Below are 21,126 nucleotides of genomic sequence, written 5' to 3'. Positions count from 1 at the left end.
TTACTAGTTTGAAGATTTGGAATAAAAACTTGGATGCTACTTGAGAGAATATTTTTGGAGTTTACTCTTTTAATAAATGGGGAGTAAACACAAATGGGGAGTAAACTCATGTATAAGCATGAGTTTACGGATTTTTGGATGATTTTTCGACCCAAACATGAAAGTTTGGTCGGGTGTTTCTAATACGCGAAGTGTTTGCGGTTTTCAAAAATCAAAACCCAAGACGACACTTTGTTACACCCATTCGCTTAAAAATAATATTAAAACTAGTGTATGAACCCGTGGTGAACCACGGGTCACGTTATTGTCGGACGTTTGGTAGTAGTAATAGAGCACTATTGAGTGTTTGGTAGTAGTCAAAATATAGATGTTGAATATTTATTGAGTTATATGGTGAAATTTTAGTAATCATAAAGTTTAGTATTGTTAGTTGTGTTGGTTATGATAGATGTATATAGTTGAAGAAAGTGATTTACCCATGCAAATGTTTAAATCACGAAATAACTTGTTTATGACGTGAAATATTGAATGGATTCAAAATCGAATGATGTCGTAAAGTATTGCTTTTGCAACGTATAACAAACTTCTATTTTGTACAACATGAACAAAAATCGTTCAATAGATAACAACACTTGTCATACAGACGACTATAAACATAACAATAAACACACTAAAAACTACAAATTGAAAAGTAAATGTCATTAGATATCAAACAAATCTATAGAAACAATTATTGTCAGAATATGACATAGTTTTATTGAATATTTACAGATTATTGTATATAAACATAATGTGTGTAATGTAGTTTATAATATGGACATAAAGCTATATAAAGAGAGTTTAGGTTAAGTCTAAGTATGTTATGATAAGATCAAATAGTTTCATTGCTTTTTGGCATGTGTTCCTTCGTCTGCTTCGCCGTGGTTTCTGTATTTCTCTCGTTTGGGACGTGGTTTTTTTGGTGTATCTGTCAAATGTAAGATGTTCATTACATGTATGAATTAAATAAACTGCTATAAGTTGTTTTACCTGTATCTTCCATTTGGAGGCGTTTTCCAGTTTCACGTGATTTAGTAGGGGTTTGGGACTCCATAGTTGTTGTGGTTTGTTGTTCCATTGGTGTTGAACGTGTAGTTTGTGTTTTTTGTGTTGATAAGATTGTTGGTTGTGGTGTTTTTATGTCACTGATTGTAGTGACTGTGAAACGGATATTTCTAGTGGAAGAAAGTTTTGTGCATTCTACATAGACATTCTTTGTCAACCCTTTACAACGTTCGAGTGTTTCAGGTAAAGTTTTTCTATCTTGACTAGGAAAGTTGTCTATGATTTCTTGTGCAGTCGCATTTAGCAGAGTACAGGTTGCTTCATTAGACATGAAAACTGTTGTGGTATCTGTATTGTCTGTGAGTACTGCTGAGATTTTATATCTGTGGAAAGAGAAGTAATTTTAAGTGATATATATATATATATATATATATATATATATATATATATATATATATATATATATGGTAAACATGAGAGGGAGTACTTAAAAAATTTTGGTTCATTTATGGGCCCATGGGAAACACAAAACCATCCATCACCTTTTTTGTGTGTTGATTTACCACATGTGGTACATGTAACGTGGTACCAGACATCTTTGAATGTGAAATCAGATAGTATGGTCTTTAAAACATATACATTGTCCTTAAACATGTTATAGATGTATGTTAGTGATTGTTATGTATGAAATAGTAGTATTATACATAAGAAAACTAATTACCATTATTTGAGAGAAATTTGAGCTCTTTAAGCGTTGTAATGTAGTATTTATCACATTTGGTGATGATTTTGAGTGAAATTGGGTACCAAATCTGTATTCATGGATACTTGTTAGTGAATATATGTTGTTTACTATGTAGTTTATAGTTTGGTTAAGTATGGTTAAGATTTGGTAGAAGCAGTATAACATACCTTGTAATGAGTGTGTCCGTTTCTGGTAAATTGGGATTGACGTACATGTGTGTTGCGCTGGTGCTTGTCAATGTTAATTATCCTGTGTAGTAAGATGGTATTTTAGCATAGTGTGAAGTGAGTATTATAATAAGGGTCTTTGTTATTACTTACCATTGTACATAGTGGATTTGAGATTGGTGAAAGCTAGTACCACTGTGTTAGAGTTTGATGTAAGGGCATTTCGATTGAATTTGTCTGGCGAATCTATGCATTCCTTCCATAAGAGTATGGTAATCTCCTCCGCACTTGAACCAGTTTTGTCATTAATAATAATTAAAGGAAATATAGTAGGTAATTTTTTTGTTATGAAGAATATGTACTTACTTTTCATCTGTTAAAGTCATAAGCATGAATGGTTCTTTGTCTTTTTTTTCCGATCTTTCATGTTGATGAGTACGCCTATGAAATCTGAATGTAATTGTAAGTGTAATATTTGTGACAAATTAGACTATTACAATTTTTTGCATTAAAGTAATGATATTTGGGTTGATGTTATAAATGTACCTGGATGCTCTAAGTTTTTGTCTGCTATCATTTGAAAGTGTGATCTTGGACTGAAGCGGAACCATATTAGTGGAAGTGCATTGCGATTTGGTATTTCCTCAATTGTTGATGCTTCACCAATATTCATGTGTACTGGGTGATCTAAGACCTTCTGATATTTGTCTGGCTCAGTGCATGTATAGTCCTTAATACAATAACATCGAGTGACTAATAATGAAGTTTGTATCGATCCTTGAATTGTCTTTCGAGCAAGTAGTTGAATTGTATCTCCCTGGTCAAAAAAATGTGTTAGCGTGTTTTATATATGAATTACTTTGTATAAGAGTGAATTATATATATATATATATATATATATATATATATATATATATATCCTTACATGCTCATCAATCACGATAAACCATGTCTCGTCCTTTCTGAATTGTAGTGTCCATTTTCGCAAGACACGGACTTCAAGTGAATTTCCTGGGGAGCCAAAGTGGAGGTCTGATATTCTATCCATGTTTGAGGAGATTGCTCTGCAATTATAAAAAACATTGTTAAAATAGATTTTAAAAATATGATCGTTATTTCCTACCATATATTTTAGGTATTAGATGTTTATAATAAGTATAAGAGTAAATTACTTAAATCGTCCCTATGGTTTGGTTAAAAATTTCACGTTTGGTCTCTAATATTTTTTTTGCACTCGGATTGTCTCTATGGTTTTATTTGTCACGTTTTGGTCCCTGTGGTTTGATTTTGTTGTATTTTTCGTCCCTTACATACATAAAGTTAGGGACCAAACATGAATTTTTTACCAAACCATAGGGACGAAAAACGACAAAATCAAACCATAGGGACGATCTGAGTGCAAATAAAAAGTTAGGGACTAAACGTGCAATTTTTACCAAACCACAGGGACGATTTCAGTAATTTACTCTAAGTATAATTGCAAAACAGGTAGAAAAGATGAGATTTTGGGTGATAGAATTATCTTAGCTATTAGATTGATTTGAAAATATAAATGTGGTGTAATAACCTCTTGCATATTAACTCTTGCTAACAAATCCTTGAAGACGACATTTCTGGTACAGTTGAATGGTAATGTATCTTCTTGTTGTAGTAGAATCTTTATCGAATCTGGTGAGGTAGCTCTTGACAAAGCCACATATAGTTGTCCGTGTGTGAAAACAGAGTTTGTGAGGTATAAACCTACCTTTTTAAGAGATTGGCCTTGACTTTTGTTTATAGTCATTGCATAACACACTTTAAGAGGAAATGGTTTTCTGATAAATATAAAAGGTAGGTCAGAGGTATTATGTACAAATTTTATTCTTGGAATGTACACCCTTTTCCCAACAGATATTCCTGTTATTATGGAAGCTTCAATCACAGATGGTAATAATTGTGTAACAATCAAACGTGTTCCATTACAAAGACCTTCTCGTTGATTGATATTCCTCATTAGCATAACTGAGGTATTAACTTTCAAATTTAATGTATGTGAAGGAATACCAGAAAAGTGAAGATTGTTTAAATAATCTTGGGGATATAAGGTATCTAATTCTAAGCTATCATGGGTTTGTGACTTAATAGAATCACAACTGTTGTATACTACCCCTTGACTATTAGTTTTTGATAGAATTAAAGCATTGACTTGATCAGCTGTTTCATTTTTCGGACAAATAATGGCTCTAACAGATAACTCTTCAGGTGATGGATTGGAAATTATATCTTTGCCATAGACAAAATGTATTAGTGATTCTAATTCGTTGTCTCCTGATTCGATAAGGAAACAATGAGGTATTTGTATAACGTTTGTGCTTTCTGGATCATTCTTGTCTGGTGTTCCGATATTTCCATTTCCAATATCGAGAAGCCATGAAGCAAACTGTGATATTTGATTAACATCCTTATTTGGATTGACTGGTTGGGATAAACGCATATTATGATGCAATTTGAATACCGTAAAATGTGACCATAGATAGGAATTGGGTAGAGTTAGGCCAATTATTTGTGATTTTCTGCTTTTAGGTTGAACAGGAAGAGTTTGTCGAAAGTCACCTCCTAGGAGCATTGACATTCCACCAAAAAGATGGTTATCATCTTCAAGGACATCTTTTAGTGATTTATCAAGAAACTCAAAGCAACGATGATCACTCATTGGAGCTTCATCCCATATGATCATAGAAGTCCTCTTTAGGAGCTCTGCAAGCTGTGTTTTTTTTTTAATATTACAGGAAGACTTGTCTGTAAAGTCAATTGGAATAACAAATCTAGAATGAGCAGTACGACCTGAAGGCAACAAAAGGGATGCAATGCCTGAGGCGGCAACAGCAAGTATAATCTTTCCCTTAGATCTGAAATATGAAAGTATAGTTGTCCATAAAAAAGTTTTTCCTGTACCACCAGATCCATATACAAATAATAGCAGTTGCCTTTTGTTTTTTTCAGCATCCACAACTTTTTCATAAATTGTAAGTTGATCTGGATTCAATTGTAATACCATGGATGTATTTTGAGAAATTAAGAGATTTGTATCATAATTAGTCTCTTCAAGAATAAGACGATTTCTGAGAATGGAAAGAAGAGATGGAGATGGCATTGGCAATCCAAAGTCAGCAAGTGATTTGGAAGGTGTTGAAGCTAGTAGTGTCTTTTGAATTTCGAGAAGTATTTGTTGTTCTAGTGTATTAACATGTAGAACTACATTTGGATCTGTAGAATTGGAAGTGAATGTATGGGTAATGTCATCGCCCATTTTAGGTTTTGCGGTTTCCCATAACAAAAGAGGGTTTCCTACTTCACAATACAAAAGTAGATGGCAGAATAGAGAACGAAGTTGAGATGAGGTTGCCCAAGTCGATGCTTCTTCAAATGCTGTTAGCCACTCCTTATTGTCACCGGTTAACCCTAATGCTTCACACGCATCACGAAAAGTTGAGTACGTGTATTCACGAACGGTTCTAATATCATAGAATGATTTACATCCTTTTTGATGGAATAGTAAAATCCGTAGATAGAATAACTCCCCAACTGTTGGATGTACATATGCAAGTCTGCCAATGGTGGTATTTGTTGTGGTAGTCCTATGAATCCATCTCTTATCTTTGGTGTCCCAACTATATTTAGAAGGGTAATCATTGTATGTCAAGTCAATTCCTCGACCATCACGTTGATTATTGTGCAACCATTCCGTTAAAGTGGTAACACCAAAACCTGGGATATCAATTAAGGAGCTTAATTGACTGTTTTCTTTGAAAATAGTAGGTTGCATCCCATCCAAATGGACGGCCAAGACTTGTACAGGTGGATCTCGTTCATGAATGGGGAAATTGAGGACGCGCCATGCTGCTTCGTGTGGACATATATACCGACCATCAAGAAACGACTTGATTTCATTTACTGCGACAGGTATGGTAGAGGAAGTAGTAGGAGTATTTGCCTCTGATGTTTGAAGAGTGAAACGAACGCGATCAACCCCCTTTGATATGTACTTAAATAAGTACTTCATCATCATATTCCAACCACGATATTCAACATTGATGTGAGCATCAAATCGACTACACAAACGTTTATTATATGGCACTACATAGCCGTTATCAGTTCTAATCCCACTTTGTAGGACATGATACGATCCAACACGTCTCTTATAATGCACGTAACCATTTGCATCAAAAGTTGTTAATGGGTTGAACGGTTTTGGAAATCGTTTCTTACATCTATCATCTACCATACAGGGGGCACTAATATTTAATGAACCACAAGGACCATGTAGCATGCATGTAGTAACAGTCCTATATAGTGTTGGTTCAAGTATGGGATCAGGAAGTTCAGCGGTTATGTATTTATCAATATCTGCACCTTCTTGAATTGTATAGGGTGACGTTACCCATAATAATGTATGGCAATGTGGTAAACCCCTTTTTTGGAATTCAATTGTGTAAAGATATGTGAATAGAATATTTAATAATGATGTTATATATGACAAAGGAATAGAAGGCAATAATAGGAAAAATGAAATAAGAGTAGAAAAACTTACATGCACTAACATCTCCAAAAGTTTTGTCCTCTTTAAGGAAGTTAATGAAAGCATGAACTTTAATTTTAAAGATGCGTGCAATGATATCTGGTCTGTTTTGAATATCACGTTGACCAATAGCATCCATGTATCTTCTATACTCAGGCCATTTAACATTGCAAGTGAAAGTGATGAAATATTGTGGCTTACCATGAACCTTGCATATGGCAAGAGCGTCTTGATAGTGTTTATACATATACCTAGGTCCCCCAACGAAAGTTGCAGGTAGAAATACACGCTTTCCAATGACCTGACTGTCGGAATCACCTCTGGACAAAGCGTCATAAACACCGCTGATGTACTCTATTCGTAATTGTTGCTGATGGTGTTCAATAAAGTCAAGCCTAGATTGTTCAATGCAAGTATATGCATCTACTAAATACTGGTGGAAAAGACGATGTGCACGTAAAATAAGAGAGTACGTGTGTCGATCATGAATTTGATAACTGTAATACATATTATTTGTTAACCTTTTGTTAGACTTAATATGTAGATGCAAGCTAGGAGACCATCCTTCTTCACCATACGGGAACAGTAATGGATATTGCAAAGGCATGTAACTGGGATGAAGCTTACTGACACGCCAAGGTGACCCAGACTTTGAATAGATGACAATGTCATAGACAGCGCCAGTAACATCATCACCACAAACAATACAGCCTAAAGTTCCAGGGGCTGGTGGCCCATATCTTCTGTCAGGTACAACATTAAATAAACGTACACCATATGAATCTAAATTCATTGACTGAGCTATTTCTTTCGCAGTCTTAAATGTACGGACATACTCATTATGTGTGCGTAACATATGACTTAAGGATTCTACAACTTCTGCAGACAAAAGTACTTCCCCATCATGAAAAGAACGAAGTCTATTAGCGATCTCATTTTCAGTATCACACATGTACAATTGGAGAAAACGGGGTTGATGAATGTCTTGAGGATAAAAAGAGCCTATCCAATGGTAAATCTGACCACTAACCTTAAACACATATGGTGCACGACCTTTGTTGATTGAATCGTCTTCGTTTGCACCAAAAGACGTCATAGAGAACATGGAATTATATGCTCTTATGTTACGCATGAAGTGATCATCTTCGTAGAATTGCATAAGCACATCAGGCGGATGAAGAGGGTAAGGAAGAACTACATTACCCGACTTACAACATTTTGTATATTGTGGATGATTGGCTCTGGATAAATACAATACTCTCTCTTGATACCAAAAATAAGCTCCACAATACTCACATACACAGGTACAATTTCCACAGTCATAATAAAAAGGCAACGCTGGTATCTCCACTAAAAGTGAAATCCTGCGTGAACGACGTATTTGACGGGGGACTATTGTATTGGAAGTAGAAGCCATATGTCGCCGTTTTGGAGGCATGTGAAGAAGGCTTTACTGAAATGGAAATCAAAATTTATTGACGCTTAACATACTTTATATGTAAATGATATTGAAAATTAGACTCTCAAAACTAACTACTTTGATTAGTTACCAATTGTTGGAGTATTTTTAACACACATTTAGAAGAGATTAATAGGCTATTGTATGATTGTATTAATCGATGGAATCTTTGTATAGCTACTAGGTAGAGGTGAATATGAAAAGGATATAAACAAAAAATTTACGATTCTATATTAACAGTTATAGTTGAATGCAAAGGCTCCATGTGTATTTGTTAGAAGTCTTCTCACTTGCATACTATTACGTCTTGTGAATAAATTGACAAATAGACAAATTCCTGGTATCATATATGGCATGTTATCTAGGAAAAGGTTTTTGTACCATAGTTTTGTTTATTCATGACCAAATTTACCTTAGAACCTTATAAATATGTTGATCTATTACTTGATTAGAGCTGTTGTATGGAATTATTTTAGGTTTGTATCATATTTTTCATTTCTTTGTGTTATACAGTATAATAACAGGTTATGTTATTTTTTTGTAGGTAAATTTTTTCTTCTAGCATTACTAAATACGCTCTAGTGCATTATTTGTTATGTGAATATGCAATATTAAATCATAGAATTTGATTAGGGTTTTCTTTAGTTGTTATTAGGTAAAATATTCAAATAAAAAAAAAAAAAAAAAAAGGTTAGTGGCATTATTGTCATTGCAGAAAATGTATGTTAAATTGTCTAAAATTTGAAAATACATTAATATAACTTGATTGTTAGAGGTATGTTGTATTTATTAGAAATTATTTTTAGATTGAATGAACTTGGAAGGAGAGGATCCAAAAAATAGCAATATACTATTTATATATTATACATTACAGCTATGTACTTTTTTTATTGAGTAATGGTTATGGGTACTATAGAATGTAATGAGATACATACCTTTTACATAAACTTTCTTTCATAAATTTACTAATGTGTATAATTTATGTTTAAGTTAAATAGTTTAAAAGGTATTGAAAATTTTGTGATAGAAAAGGTATTCGGTAAATTTTCTCAGTATTTGCAAATATGGTTAAGGGCATTATTCTCCTTTGGTCAAAATGGATTTTCCGTCTTGTATTTGCAAATATGGTTAAGGGCTTTATTGTCCTTTGGTCAAAATGTAATATACTTTTTTTTTTCATATAAACTACATGTAAACTCATTATTTTTGATTCATACTTGCTTTACATAGAATTTCAATTTAAAATGTTTACAGTATCCTTTCTCTATTCTTCAATTGTCATATACAGTGCTGAATCCTATCTCTTTTCTTGCAATTGTCATATACAATGCTGAGACCTAAAACATTTGAATATTTTTATTTTTGTATTATTAAATTATTTTGTAATCGGTAGAATCATCTTTTATTTTTTTGCATTAGTTGTGTTAATTTCCAATCGTTTAGAACAAATGCACACACTCTTTGTAGATTGAAAAATTATTGCTTTTAAAATTCAGATTTTGATAAATTTAGAAATAGTGCCATGTCATCTTAATCTTAAATTTTATATTGTGAATTTTTTTAAAAAAAGATGAGATGTGGGAAGCATGATCGAAATACCTCTTGATATCTACATTGTAACATTTTATTGGCATAGCCAATTAACATGTGATATAAAAGAGAAAGCGTCATTTTTATGCAGTTGGTTTTATCTTTAAAAGTTTGATATCAATCTAATTGGCATAAGGGCATTTCCAAAAAAAAAACATGGAACTTCATTATCATATTTTAAATGAGATTGTTAATAGTGATGTCTCTTTTTTTGTCAGTTGTTATTTATAAAAGGTACTGTTGGATAATTTATATATGCGATAAAAAGAGTCCTGGGTATTTTGGGAAGTTTTTAATTTTAATTGTTTATAGGAGGAACATTTGGTTTAAAAAAGATGCAATTAATATTCAAAGGATGTGAAGAACTTTTGCACCACAATGGAGAACCTCACAAGTTTTTCTTTGAATTTCATTAAGAGTTACAGGGGCATTTTGGGAAGTTTTAATGATGTTAATATATTTTCCAGGAAAATTGAGAACTTGGCAAGTTTTCTTTGAGTTGATTATGTTGGAATTGCAAAAAATATTAAGAAAAAGGAATTGAAATGTAATAGCTTTATAGATTACAAACTTAGTTAACTCTTTTCTTCAATTGTCATATACAGTGCTGAATTTTTCTGTTTTCTTGCAATTCTCATATACAGTGTTGAGACGTAAAATATTTGAATTTTTTTTTTTTTTGGTAATCGGTAGAATCATCTTTTATTTTTTTGCATTAACTGTGTTAATTTCCAATAGTTTAGAACTATTGAACAGACTCTTTGTAGATTGAAAAATTAATGGAATTATTATTGTCATTTCAGAAATTGCATGGTTAACATTAGTTTTAATCCGTCTAAATAGTTTTAGATTGAGTGAAGTTGGATACTATGGCTTAGGATAAGTTGGGAGGATTCGTTTTATTATAATTGAATGAACTTGGAAACTATGGCTTAGGATAAGAGTGGGAGGATTTGTTTAAGAAAAAAGAACCAACATCAATTATACAGAAATTCAAAACATACCTTTTGTAAACAATAACGTAGAACAGGCTTATGGTGGCGGTAATTGATGGAAGATGTTGTTGGTGACAGAAACTTAATCTTGATTCTTGGACGGGATGTTGATAGTCACACCCAAAAAGTCGTAGACGTTGCTCAAAAAGACAGAATGATTAGAAAGGTGCAAGTAAACCAAAATCCAAGGAAATTGAAAGAACGAAGCACATACCGAAATTTCTCACACAGGTTGTTGATGGTTGGTGGCGGAATTGACGGTAGTTGTTGACATAAATCGATTATTGATTTGTGGATGGAAATCGTGGAGAAATCGAATCTTGATTCGTGAATGGAACCAAAATCCTAAGGAAATTGAAACATATCGATCATATACACAGATGGATCATTCGTAATTCAAAGAACCGAGCAATTGAACCAAAACCCAAAATTGAAAGAACGAACGACATACCGAAATTTCCCAGACAGACTGTTGATGTTGGTGGCGTTAATTGACGGTATTTGTTGATAGGCTGTCGATTGTTGGATGGAAACCGTCGAGATATCTAATCTTGATTCCTGAATGGATATCGTTGATTGTCAAACCCAATCCGTCAAAGATATCGATCAAAAACACAAAAAGATCAGACAGAGGATCAATCGATAAAAAATCCTTACGTAATTCAAAGAACTTACGACAAACCAGAATTTTTCACACAACAGTTGTTGGATGGAAATCGTGAAGATTTGTAATCTTGATTCGTGAATGGAAATCGATGATTGTCAAACCCAATCCGTCAAAGATAACAATCAAAAACACAGAAAGATCAGAAAGAGGATTAGTCGATCAAAAATCGTTACGTAATTCAAAGAACTAACGACAAACCATAATTTTTCACATTCGATTCACAAAGAAAGGGGCGTGGGAAGGAATTAAAAGGGGCGTGGGAAGGAATTAAATTTTCAGATGTTGTAAAAGTAGAAGGGCGACATAGCAATTTTGTCCAAAGTGACGTGGTTAAAATTGAAACTTTCAAATTTTACTGTTCCGAGACCTGTTATAATTTAATATATGTATATAATAATCAAACGAACTTTATATTTCTTAAAATAAGAAATAATGACATTGACTTATGACACGAAGTGGTTGACTTTTAGGGTTTGACCGAATGGAAATTTCGGGTTGTCACATCATCCCCTGTTAAGGGAATTTCATCCCGAAATTAGAATTTAGGTAAGGAAGTAGGTACGAATGATCGAGTCGAGAGGAGGAAACTTCCTAGTCGATTCATTCTAGCGCTCCTAAGTGAAATCGGGTCCTCGGTTGGTATCCCAACGAACCTTCACTAACGGGCGATCGTGTTGCTTCGTCTGCTTGACCACTCGGTTAAGGGTCACTGCGGTTCTAATTCGAAGGCGAGTATCTCGACGAGTGGACTTACAAGAGTCCTAATGGAAAAGTATGGCTTCATGATCGAGACGCGAAGAGTAGAATGTACGTTACTGAGTTTGCGGAGTAGGTCTAGTTTGTGCGAGGTACAGGACCGATTCTGGTACGAATCCCGGAGGTCCTATCTATCTTGGATTTAGCTTCCGACACTTTACGAAGCGTATTGAGCCATTTCCCAAAGTGAGTTTTTCCTAAAGAACTTGGTCTCTCACTTGGAATCTCCAAGGTTTATTTTTCTTTCTAAACTTCCCAGTCAAGGGCCACCCCTTGCTGGGTCAAAGTCGAAAGGGTTTTTGAAATTTGCGAGGAGTTCTGAATAAACTATGACAGTAGGTGTGTAAGACCTAGAATTTGGCGTATGACTGTCGGCGTCTCTGGTGTCAACAAATTCTCAACGGGTTTGACAAATTATAATAGTACTCAAAATTTCTCACATCACTAATAGTGTGTCATAGGAAATCTGACTCTTCAATTTCAGAACTCGTGTTTAGAGAACTACGCGTAAGTTCCTTTAAAGGTAATGTTTCCATGGGTTCCTTCTTACTACGAGGGTAGATAAGTAAGTCATTACATGGAGAATGACAAACTGATCCAAGTAGGAAAGACGGACTATGTTCATTAAACTCATGAAAACTATGGGCGTATTGGTCCTATCCGAGGGGTATCACTACAGACTCGAAGTGTCCGCATCGAGTTCAGAGGATAGTCTTCCGGAAATCCTTCCCTAATACTTGAAATGGTGATATTCGGATCTCATATCCATTTCTGAAAGTAATTATTTCCTTGCGTTTGCTCAACCATTTCATCTATGTGAGGTAGAGGTAACGATTTCTAATGAAAAATCTTGACGGAGTCCTCGATATCCGAGGTACATACGATGCAATCCGTCGATCTCTGGAAGAATAAGACCGGGTTCTCCAGGGTGAGAACCCTAGTATTCTAATTCTATTTCTTTGTAGTTCGTTAAGTCGTCTGTATTGTTCTTGTATCTCCGTAGATGTTTAGACTGTAGGGCGATCTGTTTACAGGAGTCATACTGGATTCTAAGTTTGTTCACATGACAATGTGGTTACTCGTAGACTTAGGCAGTTCTCCGTCCTGAAGTTCATATTAGAATTCATACGCTGTTTCACAATCACAAATCCATGTATACGAGTCGTATATAATTAAGATTGAAAAGGTAGTCGAATAACTGATTCCTCTTTACCCTCACATCCCAACGAGGAAAAGAGTTAAAGCGAAATCATCAATTCTAAACCTGTAGAACCTTGATTATATATCACTCTTATGTATACATTCCTCATTCATAGATCATCCGCATGAATCCTTGGATTGAACTTGACGTACTGCACGAGTGGTACTTTGGGGGTTTCTTCGGAAAGAAAGGAACTATGAGGTTCTCCATGCAAGAGTCCTTCGGTGTTCTTGATATTATGGCTTTGCTAAGACGACGCTTACTGAAAGGGATATGTACGTATGAAGCTGTTTTTGTGAGGATCAAATCCAATCGGGTCGTATGATAATGTCGGAATCATACAGAAACTTAAAGACATTAGATTTGAACATAAGACGTTTACAGACAAAACACAACCGTGCAACCATGAACAGAGTTATAGTACTTTAGATTTACTACATGACTATTGATGCGGATAAGGTATACTACAAAAGACAAGTATACGCAGCACGAGAATCCCCATACAGACAGGATCTCGCAAAAGGTAAGACTCTAGTTGCACTAGTTTCGGATGGTTTATAAGTCTGTTACAACGAAACGCCTAAATTACATTAACGAGGGTTCGGAGTGAGTTCTCCTGCAGCTGTGATCCTGAGAATCTTCCCATCTGTGCTAGAGTTCCTTGTTATAGGACAATCCTTCTTGAAGTGTCCAATTTCACTGCATTGGTGACATATCTGGACAGCACCAACATTGGTGGTGGAAGTGAGGTGTTTAGCCAGTGTTATGTGGACACAGGTGCCTTCCTCATTACTCCACCTTGGAAATTGCTTCTTAACGCGTTTGGCTTTATCACTACTCTCGTGTGTAGGGTTAGTCCCGATGAAAGGGACTTGAGTGATGGGTCGTACCGGTGCTCCACAGTTACGAGCATGGTGCCCTATTTTAAGGCAATTGCAACATTGCATCTCATGGCAAGCCCCATGATGATGGAAACTACACTTATCACACTTAGGGAGTTTTCCCTCGTATGGCCTGCTCGGTACGGAAATGGCGGGGGTTTCCACTTGTTGTTGTTGCATGGCAAGTTTTTGGGATTTCTTGCGTTCTTTTTGAGCTTGACGCTTTCGTTTCTTGTTCTCGGTCTTTCGGCTTTGCAAGCCTATGACTATTACTGTTTGGCGACTTCCTGTATGGATACCATGATTGGAAACTTCAATCCTATCATCAGTATTGATTGTGATGATAGCGCTACGGTGCGCAAGGATAGCTGTCACGGCAGCCATCACTGCAGTTGTAACTGCGGTTTGGAAAGTAGCTGCGTCCATGGGAAAAGCGGAGGTTTCGTTGTTCGACAGATTGCTTCCGGATGACGACATGATTTTATAATACGAAAGATAAGGAATTTGTGAGCGATTTCGGTGGACCCTAGTTGTACTTCGGTTGCTCAAGAAAAGAGTAAGAGTATGTTTTCGAAAGGTTGACCTACATCCCTATGATGCAGTCATAGCACGGAATGGAAGTGTGTTCACGAAGGTTTGACCTACATCCCTATGATGCAGTCCTAGTACGGAATGGAAGTGATTTTGTAGAATGGTCTCAATACGTTTGTCGTTCAGGCCGAGGTATCGTTGGTTGGTGAATACATGATCCAACCACTGAAAGAGACTTGGAAATGTAGCTGGAGCTAAATTACTATAGTCCAATGAATTGACTAAAGCATGTTTCAGATAGTCTCCTATGAAAGAATGATAAGAGTACTTGAATGAAGAATGACACAGAAGTTAGCCGACTGTCAATACCTTTGATATTCATGACGTAAAGATTCGGGAAAATGACCTTGTAAAGGTCTTACATCATATTCAGAGGAGATAGTTCTTGACAGCATAAAGACCTAACCAAAAGTACATACAGTACAAGATATGTAACATCCCGAAATATCAAGAGTAGAGTGGAAGGGCTAAAAGAGTAAATTGGGAAAGAGTGACTCGGCGAGTCCATAGATGGACTCGGCGAGTAGGGTCGCGAATCGGTCGCGTGTTAAGTAGCCGACTCGGCAAGTCAATGAGGTGGACTCGGCGAGTAGGCGCTGAGTGGAGAAAACCCTAATTCTCGGGGTTGAGCCCTATATAAAGAACATTATGTTTTCCTTCCAGCCTCTTTATTCCCCCTTGAGTCCCAGAAACCCTAAAATCATGGAGAAGCACCATTGTTGAGCAAATTGGAGCTTGGAGAGGTGGCTTTTGAAGAGATCTTAGAGAAAGAGAGGCTTGGAGCAAGGGGCTTTGCTTGGATTCGATTTTCATTGCAGTTGGGGCGTCCCTTAGAGGTAATATCTCGTTCTTGGGCTGTTGTTATGTTGTTTCTTCATTTTGGGGATATTAGGGATCACATCTTTGGATGTATTAGAGTTTAGAGGTTAGATCTGAGGTTGCTACCTCAGATCTGTAATGGAGAAGAGTTGGAATGCATGAAAGTACCTGTGTGGAGTGTTGGATGCAGCTATCATGTCCCAAACCTTAGCCCTAATGTGCAAAATGCATAGATCTCTTGGGATTCATGTAAAGTTTGCCACTTTACGTGATGGATGAGTTGTAGGAGGCTAGATCTATGTTTTGGAGCAATTGCATGGACTAGAATGGTTCTGAATGGATTCAGACCGGTGGTACTCGGCGAGTCACATGGGTGTACTCGACGAGTTGCTTGAAGATGAGCTGGGACTCGACGAGTTGGAAGAACAACTCGGCAAGTTGGATGAAGATGGCCTGGAGCTCGGCGAGTTGTATGAACAACTCGGCGAGTAGGTTGAAGATAGCCTTAGACTCGGCGAGTATGTTCTTGGACTCGACGAGTCTTGTCGAAGAGTCCCAATATTTTCTGGTCGAGTCGAGAATCGGTGAGTCAAGGGATGACTCGGTGAGTTGTATGCGAGTGGACTCAGAGTTGTTGAACTCGACGAGTCTCGGGGTGACTCGGCGAGTTAGGTCGCGGATTGAGGGAAGTTCTAAGTATGGGGACTCGGCGAGTCATCGGGTTGACTCGGCGAGTGGAGTCAGTCAGGGGTTGACTTTGACCTTGTCTTTGACCAAGGGTTGACCAGTGGTTTCCAGGGGCATTTTGGTAATTGTTGATTATTGTTTTGAGTTCAGTGCATTGGTGGTTGTCCGGTGGTGGAGATCATATCAGTGATCGGAGCAGCTTGGGTTATCTGTTCAATCGGCAATTTCGAGGTGAGTTATCCTCACTATATCAATAGGGTTTAAGACACCAAGGCCGATCCTTTATCGGATGGAAATCCAGGTAGTTGTCTGTTGTTATGATATTGCGGGAAATGGGCCAGAAGGAATTATGTTGTGAGTCGGAAGGCATTATATGTTGTGAGCCGGAAGGCGTTATATGTTGTGGGCCGGAAGGCATTATATGTTGTGGGCCGGAAGGCATTGTGATATGGACCGGAAGGTCATGGCCTGGAAAGGAGTATGTGCGTAATTGGTATGTTGGATGAGTCGTAGGGGGATGTATGCTAGTGATCGGCTAGACCGATATCTTGGTTAAGGTGATGATATGTTATGTGATCTGTTTGACCGATTTGCTGACTGTGAACTGTTATATGATTATGTGTTATGTGCACACGGTTGCTTGGACTGGAATGTGACTCGGTATGCATGGTTGTTCTATGTTCTGTTATGTTATGTATGCTGTTATGTTATGGGCCGGAAGGCAATATGTTATGGGCCGGAAGGCAATAAGTTATGGGCCGGAAGGCAATATGTTATGGACCGGAAGGCAATATGTTTTGGACCGGAAGGTCGTGGCCTGGAAGGGCGTATATGTGGTTGGTATTTTGGGGGTATCTCACTAAGCTTTCGGGCTTACAGTTGTGGTTTCATGTTTTTCAGGTTCTTCAGGAGTCTGTGGCAAGGCGAAGGCGTGATCGTACCGCTCCTCATGATTTCGTAGTATTGTGATTCTGTGAACACGTTAAGTGTTTTGTACTGAAAACCTTTTTGTAAAGATTTTAATGGAATCGAGCTGTTTTGAAAAATTTAAAATTGGTTGTATTTTTCGGTCGTTACAAGTTGGTATCAGAGCCTTGGTTTGAGTGAATTGGAGGAACACTCGTGTGACTCTAGTCTCAAATCGAGGAAGGTTTTAAAAGAGGAATTAAAATGTTTTTTTTTAAATTAAGTAAAAGGAGGACGCGGAGGTACGATCAGCCGGAGCCAGTAAGTAACCCCAAATTACCATTCATGACATTTGTTTTATTGAGCTTTGACAGAGCAGCATGCTAGAGTTAGGCTAGGAATCTTTAGGATTTCATGATATATTGCCTGATTTTGTGATGCCTGTAGCCTAGGGTTTCCCTTTGGGAGATTTTCAGTGTTCCTCTAGTGGTGAGGGGTTGAGAGTTATTATGCATGTTTCTCTAGGGTGTTGTGGTAGTACTTCATACAAATATGGGTAGGTGTGGAAGGTAGTATGGGCCCGTACTACTAAAAGCACAGGACCCATACGCGTATCAGGGAAACCATGATCTCTAGGGTGGGGGTTGAGAGAGTTGGATCCCAGGTTAGTGGGATGAGTCTGAGTTTTTGTGTGGTGTTTCTCAGTATGGAGATTCCGAGGCATGATGAGAGTGGATCCGCATCAGGATCGGGAGCAGGAGAGGGAGTTCCTGGCGGATCGGTGCCGCCCGAGGTCACCGGTCAGATGAGCATGAGCGAGTTGGATGCGAGGATTCGTGAGATCCTGTGTGATGAGATTGCTGAGTTGTTCCGGGCTGAGTTGTCGGAGTTGTTTGGGTCGATCAAGACCGCCATGGTTGATTATTTTGATGAGCGCTATGCAGCTCTCGCAGAGACGGCTGTCGCGGCGGCTACAACGGTTGTAGCAGCGGCAGGGGGAGGAGCTAGTCGGGGTTTTCAGTATCGGGACTTCTATTATACGAAGCCTCCCACATTCGATGGAGTTCAGGACCCGATTGTTGCTATGAGATGGTTATCAGACGTGGAGGGGTGTTTCTTCACGTGTTTATGCTCTGCTGATCAGAGGGTGAGGTGTGCTCTGAACCTGTTGAGGCTCGGGGCGAAGGATTGGTGGAGATTGACCATGGGGTCATATTCAGATGCACAGAGGGCTGCGGTATCATGGGATCAGTTCTGAGAGATGTTCATCACTCGTTATGTTCCGCAGTTTGAGAGGGAGAGATTGGCTCAGGAGTTCCTTAAGCTGAAGCAGGATTCGGAGTCGGTGACTGAGATCACCAGGATGTTCACTGTAAGGGCGATGTTTTGCCCTGAGTATGCTTCGGAGCAGGCTATGATGTCCCGATATCTAAGTATGCTCAAGAGGGAAATCAGACAGTGGGTGTCTACGCAGAGGTGCGAGACCTTGTTGGAGTTGCAGGAGGCCGCTAGGCAGCGTGAGTTAGAGATTGAGCTGCAGTTGCGTGAGCTGAGGCAGGCTCCGGTGCAGTCGCAGTCGGCACCGAAACGGTCCAAGACCGTCGATTCCAGGGTAGGAGAGCAGGGTAGTCACACTTGTGGGAAGTGTGGAAAGGGTCACGCCGGAGTTTGTTGGTCCGGTGGTGCATGTTGCAAGTGCGGAAAGGAGGGGCACTATGCGAGGGATTGTCGGCAGTCAGCGCCAGTTCGGGATTTGAGGATTTGCTATCATTGTCATCAAGTTGGGCATTTGAGGGTCAACTGTCCACAGCTTGTTGCAGGACCGGTGCAGGCTCCAGCACCGGCCATGTTGAGGATCGGGTGGAGGTCCGAGTGGAGCGGAGCCCCAAGGGCTTAGAGTCATGCTTTTCAACTTGCAGCGGAGGAGGTCAGAGCAGTGCCGGGTGCAGCTGTGGGTATGTTTCTTTCTTGTTGCCTTGTGGAATTATGATTATTATGGAGTATCATTTATCTGCTAGTCCCGTTGGAGAGTTTTCGTTTTGGTAACCGTTGTTTCTTGAGGGTTTGGCATGATTATGGATTTGTGTTTCGGGTTTTCGTTTTGGTATCTGTTGTTCCCTGAAGGTTTGGTATGGTTATAGTTTAGTGTTTTGTGCTGGTATCTTTGTGTGGTTTTCGATGCGGTATTCGTCATTTAGCGGGTTGTGGTTTTGGTTATGGGTTATTGTTTTGGGAATTCCGTTGGTTATCATTCATGAGGGTTATTAGTAGCAACCCGGCATTGGGATTCAGGCCGGGTAGCATCTGCTTTCTAAGGAGTGGTTAGATGCAGATTGAGTTTCCTTCGAGCAGGTCGATCGGTGTTGATTTGAGATCTCGTTGGGGTTGTTTATGCTTGTGGGAAGCAGTCTGCGTGTAACTGTTTTCCTCGTGAAAGAGTTGTTCTGGGAGGTCGGTGATGGCGACCGGTGGATGATAGTTAGTGTCCAAGTGGGGGAGAATCGGAGGATTCTCCGGGTGATCGATGGACCTGAGAGGCTGTTTAGCTGCTTGGGATTTCGGCGGTATTTCATTCAGCCGAGAGTGGGCTAGTATGGGTGAGTAGCAGGCGTTCGGAGCGGATTACAGACCTGGGGCATTTGAGTGTGGAAGGCCTGGAATCGGGCCGGGATTGAGTATGTGTGTTGGAGATCGAGTTCGGAACCCTTAGAGGGCGAGAACAGTATGAATGGGAGGATTCCCGGAGGGATGGCTCGGAATGATGAGTGTTGTTTGAGCGGTCCGGAAAGACTGACGGCCGGAAAGCGAATCAGTCAGACCGGATGCTCGGGATGACGGTTCAGCCAGACTAAAGACCTGGTGAGGTGGTCTAGTCATGCTGAAGACTCTGCAGGTATTATCGGATCGGTCCGAGGAAATGGATTGGTTATGTTGTGATGTGTTAGCACGAGAAGGTCTGGCTCCGGGTATTGATCTTGTTTAGTAGAGATGGTGCATGGACTAGAGAGTCCTTGCGAGCAGATTCAGGGCATATGTGTTGCATGGATAGCGGTTACGCTAAAGGGGTGGTGCAGCGTTAGGTGAGCACCGTGGTACTTGTCATGGTGACAAGGCAGCCAAGTGGATTTCCTTGGTAAGGAAAGAGGGAGAGGAGTGTAGCTCTGAGAGGAAGAGCACATTCATGGAAGTGAAAGCGGAAGAGCAGAGTTATGATGAGAGTATTTCGAGTATGGTTTTGAGCAGCGTGTTTGTGGCAGTGGAATAGAAGCTCATCCGGTTTGGGATGTCTGCTGAGATCGCGGAGGGAATTCCGCAGATGTAGAGCCAAGAGACTTGGAAGGGATGCAGGGAGAGAGTCTTGGGCTCTCAGTGTGATTCTGATCAGGGTATTGGATATGTATTAGTGGTTCATCCTGGGGGATGTTGGAGGATATCATCAGCGTATCAGGTTTTCCCAACCTGGGAGTGCTGGAGAAAGTTCAGCATGTGTATGTGAATGCAAGAGGAGAACTTGTGGGAGTTGCTCTGAGATTGAGAAGGGGTCTTTCCGGCGTCACGGAATAGATAGAGTGGGATTCGGATCGGGGATCCGATGGTTCATGGCTTTCTAGCCCTTATGGGTCGAGTGATTGTTGGGATTTGGGACAGTGATGCGTCATGGGTAAATTCTCGGTTATTGAGTGTGATTATCAGAGGGTACAGTCGGTGCCCGGCTCGAGACAGTGGTCAGGACACCGTAAGGAGAGAGAAAGGGTGTTTTGAGTTTCGATGGGTGTGCCTCGAGGGACTTGGCCCGGTTAAGGCCAGGTGGCGCGTTGTGGGAGTATCTTTGGAATTGAATTGCTGTAGGCTTCGAGGACGAAGCCTAATTTAAGTGGGGGAGAATTGTAACATCCCGAAATATCAAGAGTAGAGTGGAAGGGCTAAAAGAGTAAATTGGGAAAGAGTGACTCGGCGAGTCCATAGATGGACTCGGCGAGTAGGGTCGCGAATTGGTCGCGTGTTAAGTAGTCGACTCGGCGAGTAAATGAGGTGGACTCGGCGAGTAGGCGCTGAGTGG

The 21,126-nt window shown here is 39.1% G+C and overlaps 2 protein-coding genes across 3 annotated transcripts; both read right to left on the bottom strand.

Annotated features, from left to right (window-relative positions):
• Nucleotides 1-749: 749 nt before the first annotated feature.
• Nucleotides 750-6,220, bottom strand: LOC122194741 (uncharacterized). Its single transcript, XM_052765015.1, has 10 exons — nt 3,524-6,220; nt 2,882-3,020; nt 2,503-2,773; nt 2,323-2,406; nt 2,110-2,243; nt 1,957-2,038; nt 1,766-1,856; nt 1,587-1,689; nt 1,030-1,427; nt 750-967 (listed from the first exon to the last, which is right to left on the bottom strand). Exons 1-2 carry the CDS (start codon nt 6,218-6,220, stop codon nt 2,997-2,999), a joined length of 2,721 nt encoding a protein of 906 aa, XP_052620975.1. The 3' UTR covers nt 750-967; nt 1,030-1,427; nt 1,587-1,689; nt 1,766-1,856; nt 1,957-2,038; nt 2,110-2,243; nt 2,323-2,406; nt 2,503-2,773; nt 2,882-2,996.
• Nucleotides 5,710-11,410, bottom strand: LOC128126633 (uncharacterized). 2 transcript variants are annotated; one of them, XM_052764475.1, is made up of 4 exons: nt 11,216-11,410; nt 11,010-11,116; nt 10,568-10,903; nt 5,710-7,967 (listed from the first exon to the last, which is right to left on the bottom strand). In XM_052764475.1, exon 4 carries the CDS (start codon nt 7,950-7,952, stop codon nt 6,420-6,422), a length of 1,533 nt encoding a protein of 510 aa, XP_052620435.1. In that variant the 5' UTR covers nt 7,953-7,967; nt 10,568-10,903; nt 11,010-11,116; nt 11,216-11,410; the 3' UTR covers nt 5,710-6,419. The 2 variants fall into 2 exon arrangements, with proteins under 2 accessions (XP_052620435.1, XP_052620434.1); XM_052764474.1 differs by having other exon boundaries at nt 11,234-11,410.
• Nucleotides 11,411-21,126: the final 9,716 nt, after the last annotated feature.

The sequence above is a fragment of the Lactuca sativa genome, chromosome 6 (assembly GCF_002870075.4).
Source record: "Lactuca sativa cultivar Salinas chromosome 6, Lsat_Salinas_v11, whole genome shotgun sequence".
Classification (NCBI taxonomy): Eukaryota; Viridiplantae; Streptophyta; class Magnoliopsida; order Asterales; family Asteraceae; genus Lactuca; species Lactuca sativa.
This window is presented reverse-complemented; position numbering and strand designations above follow the sequence as displayed.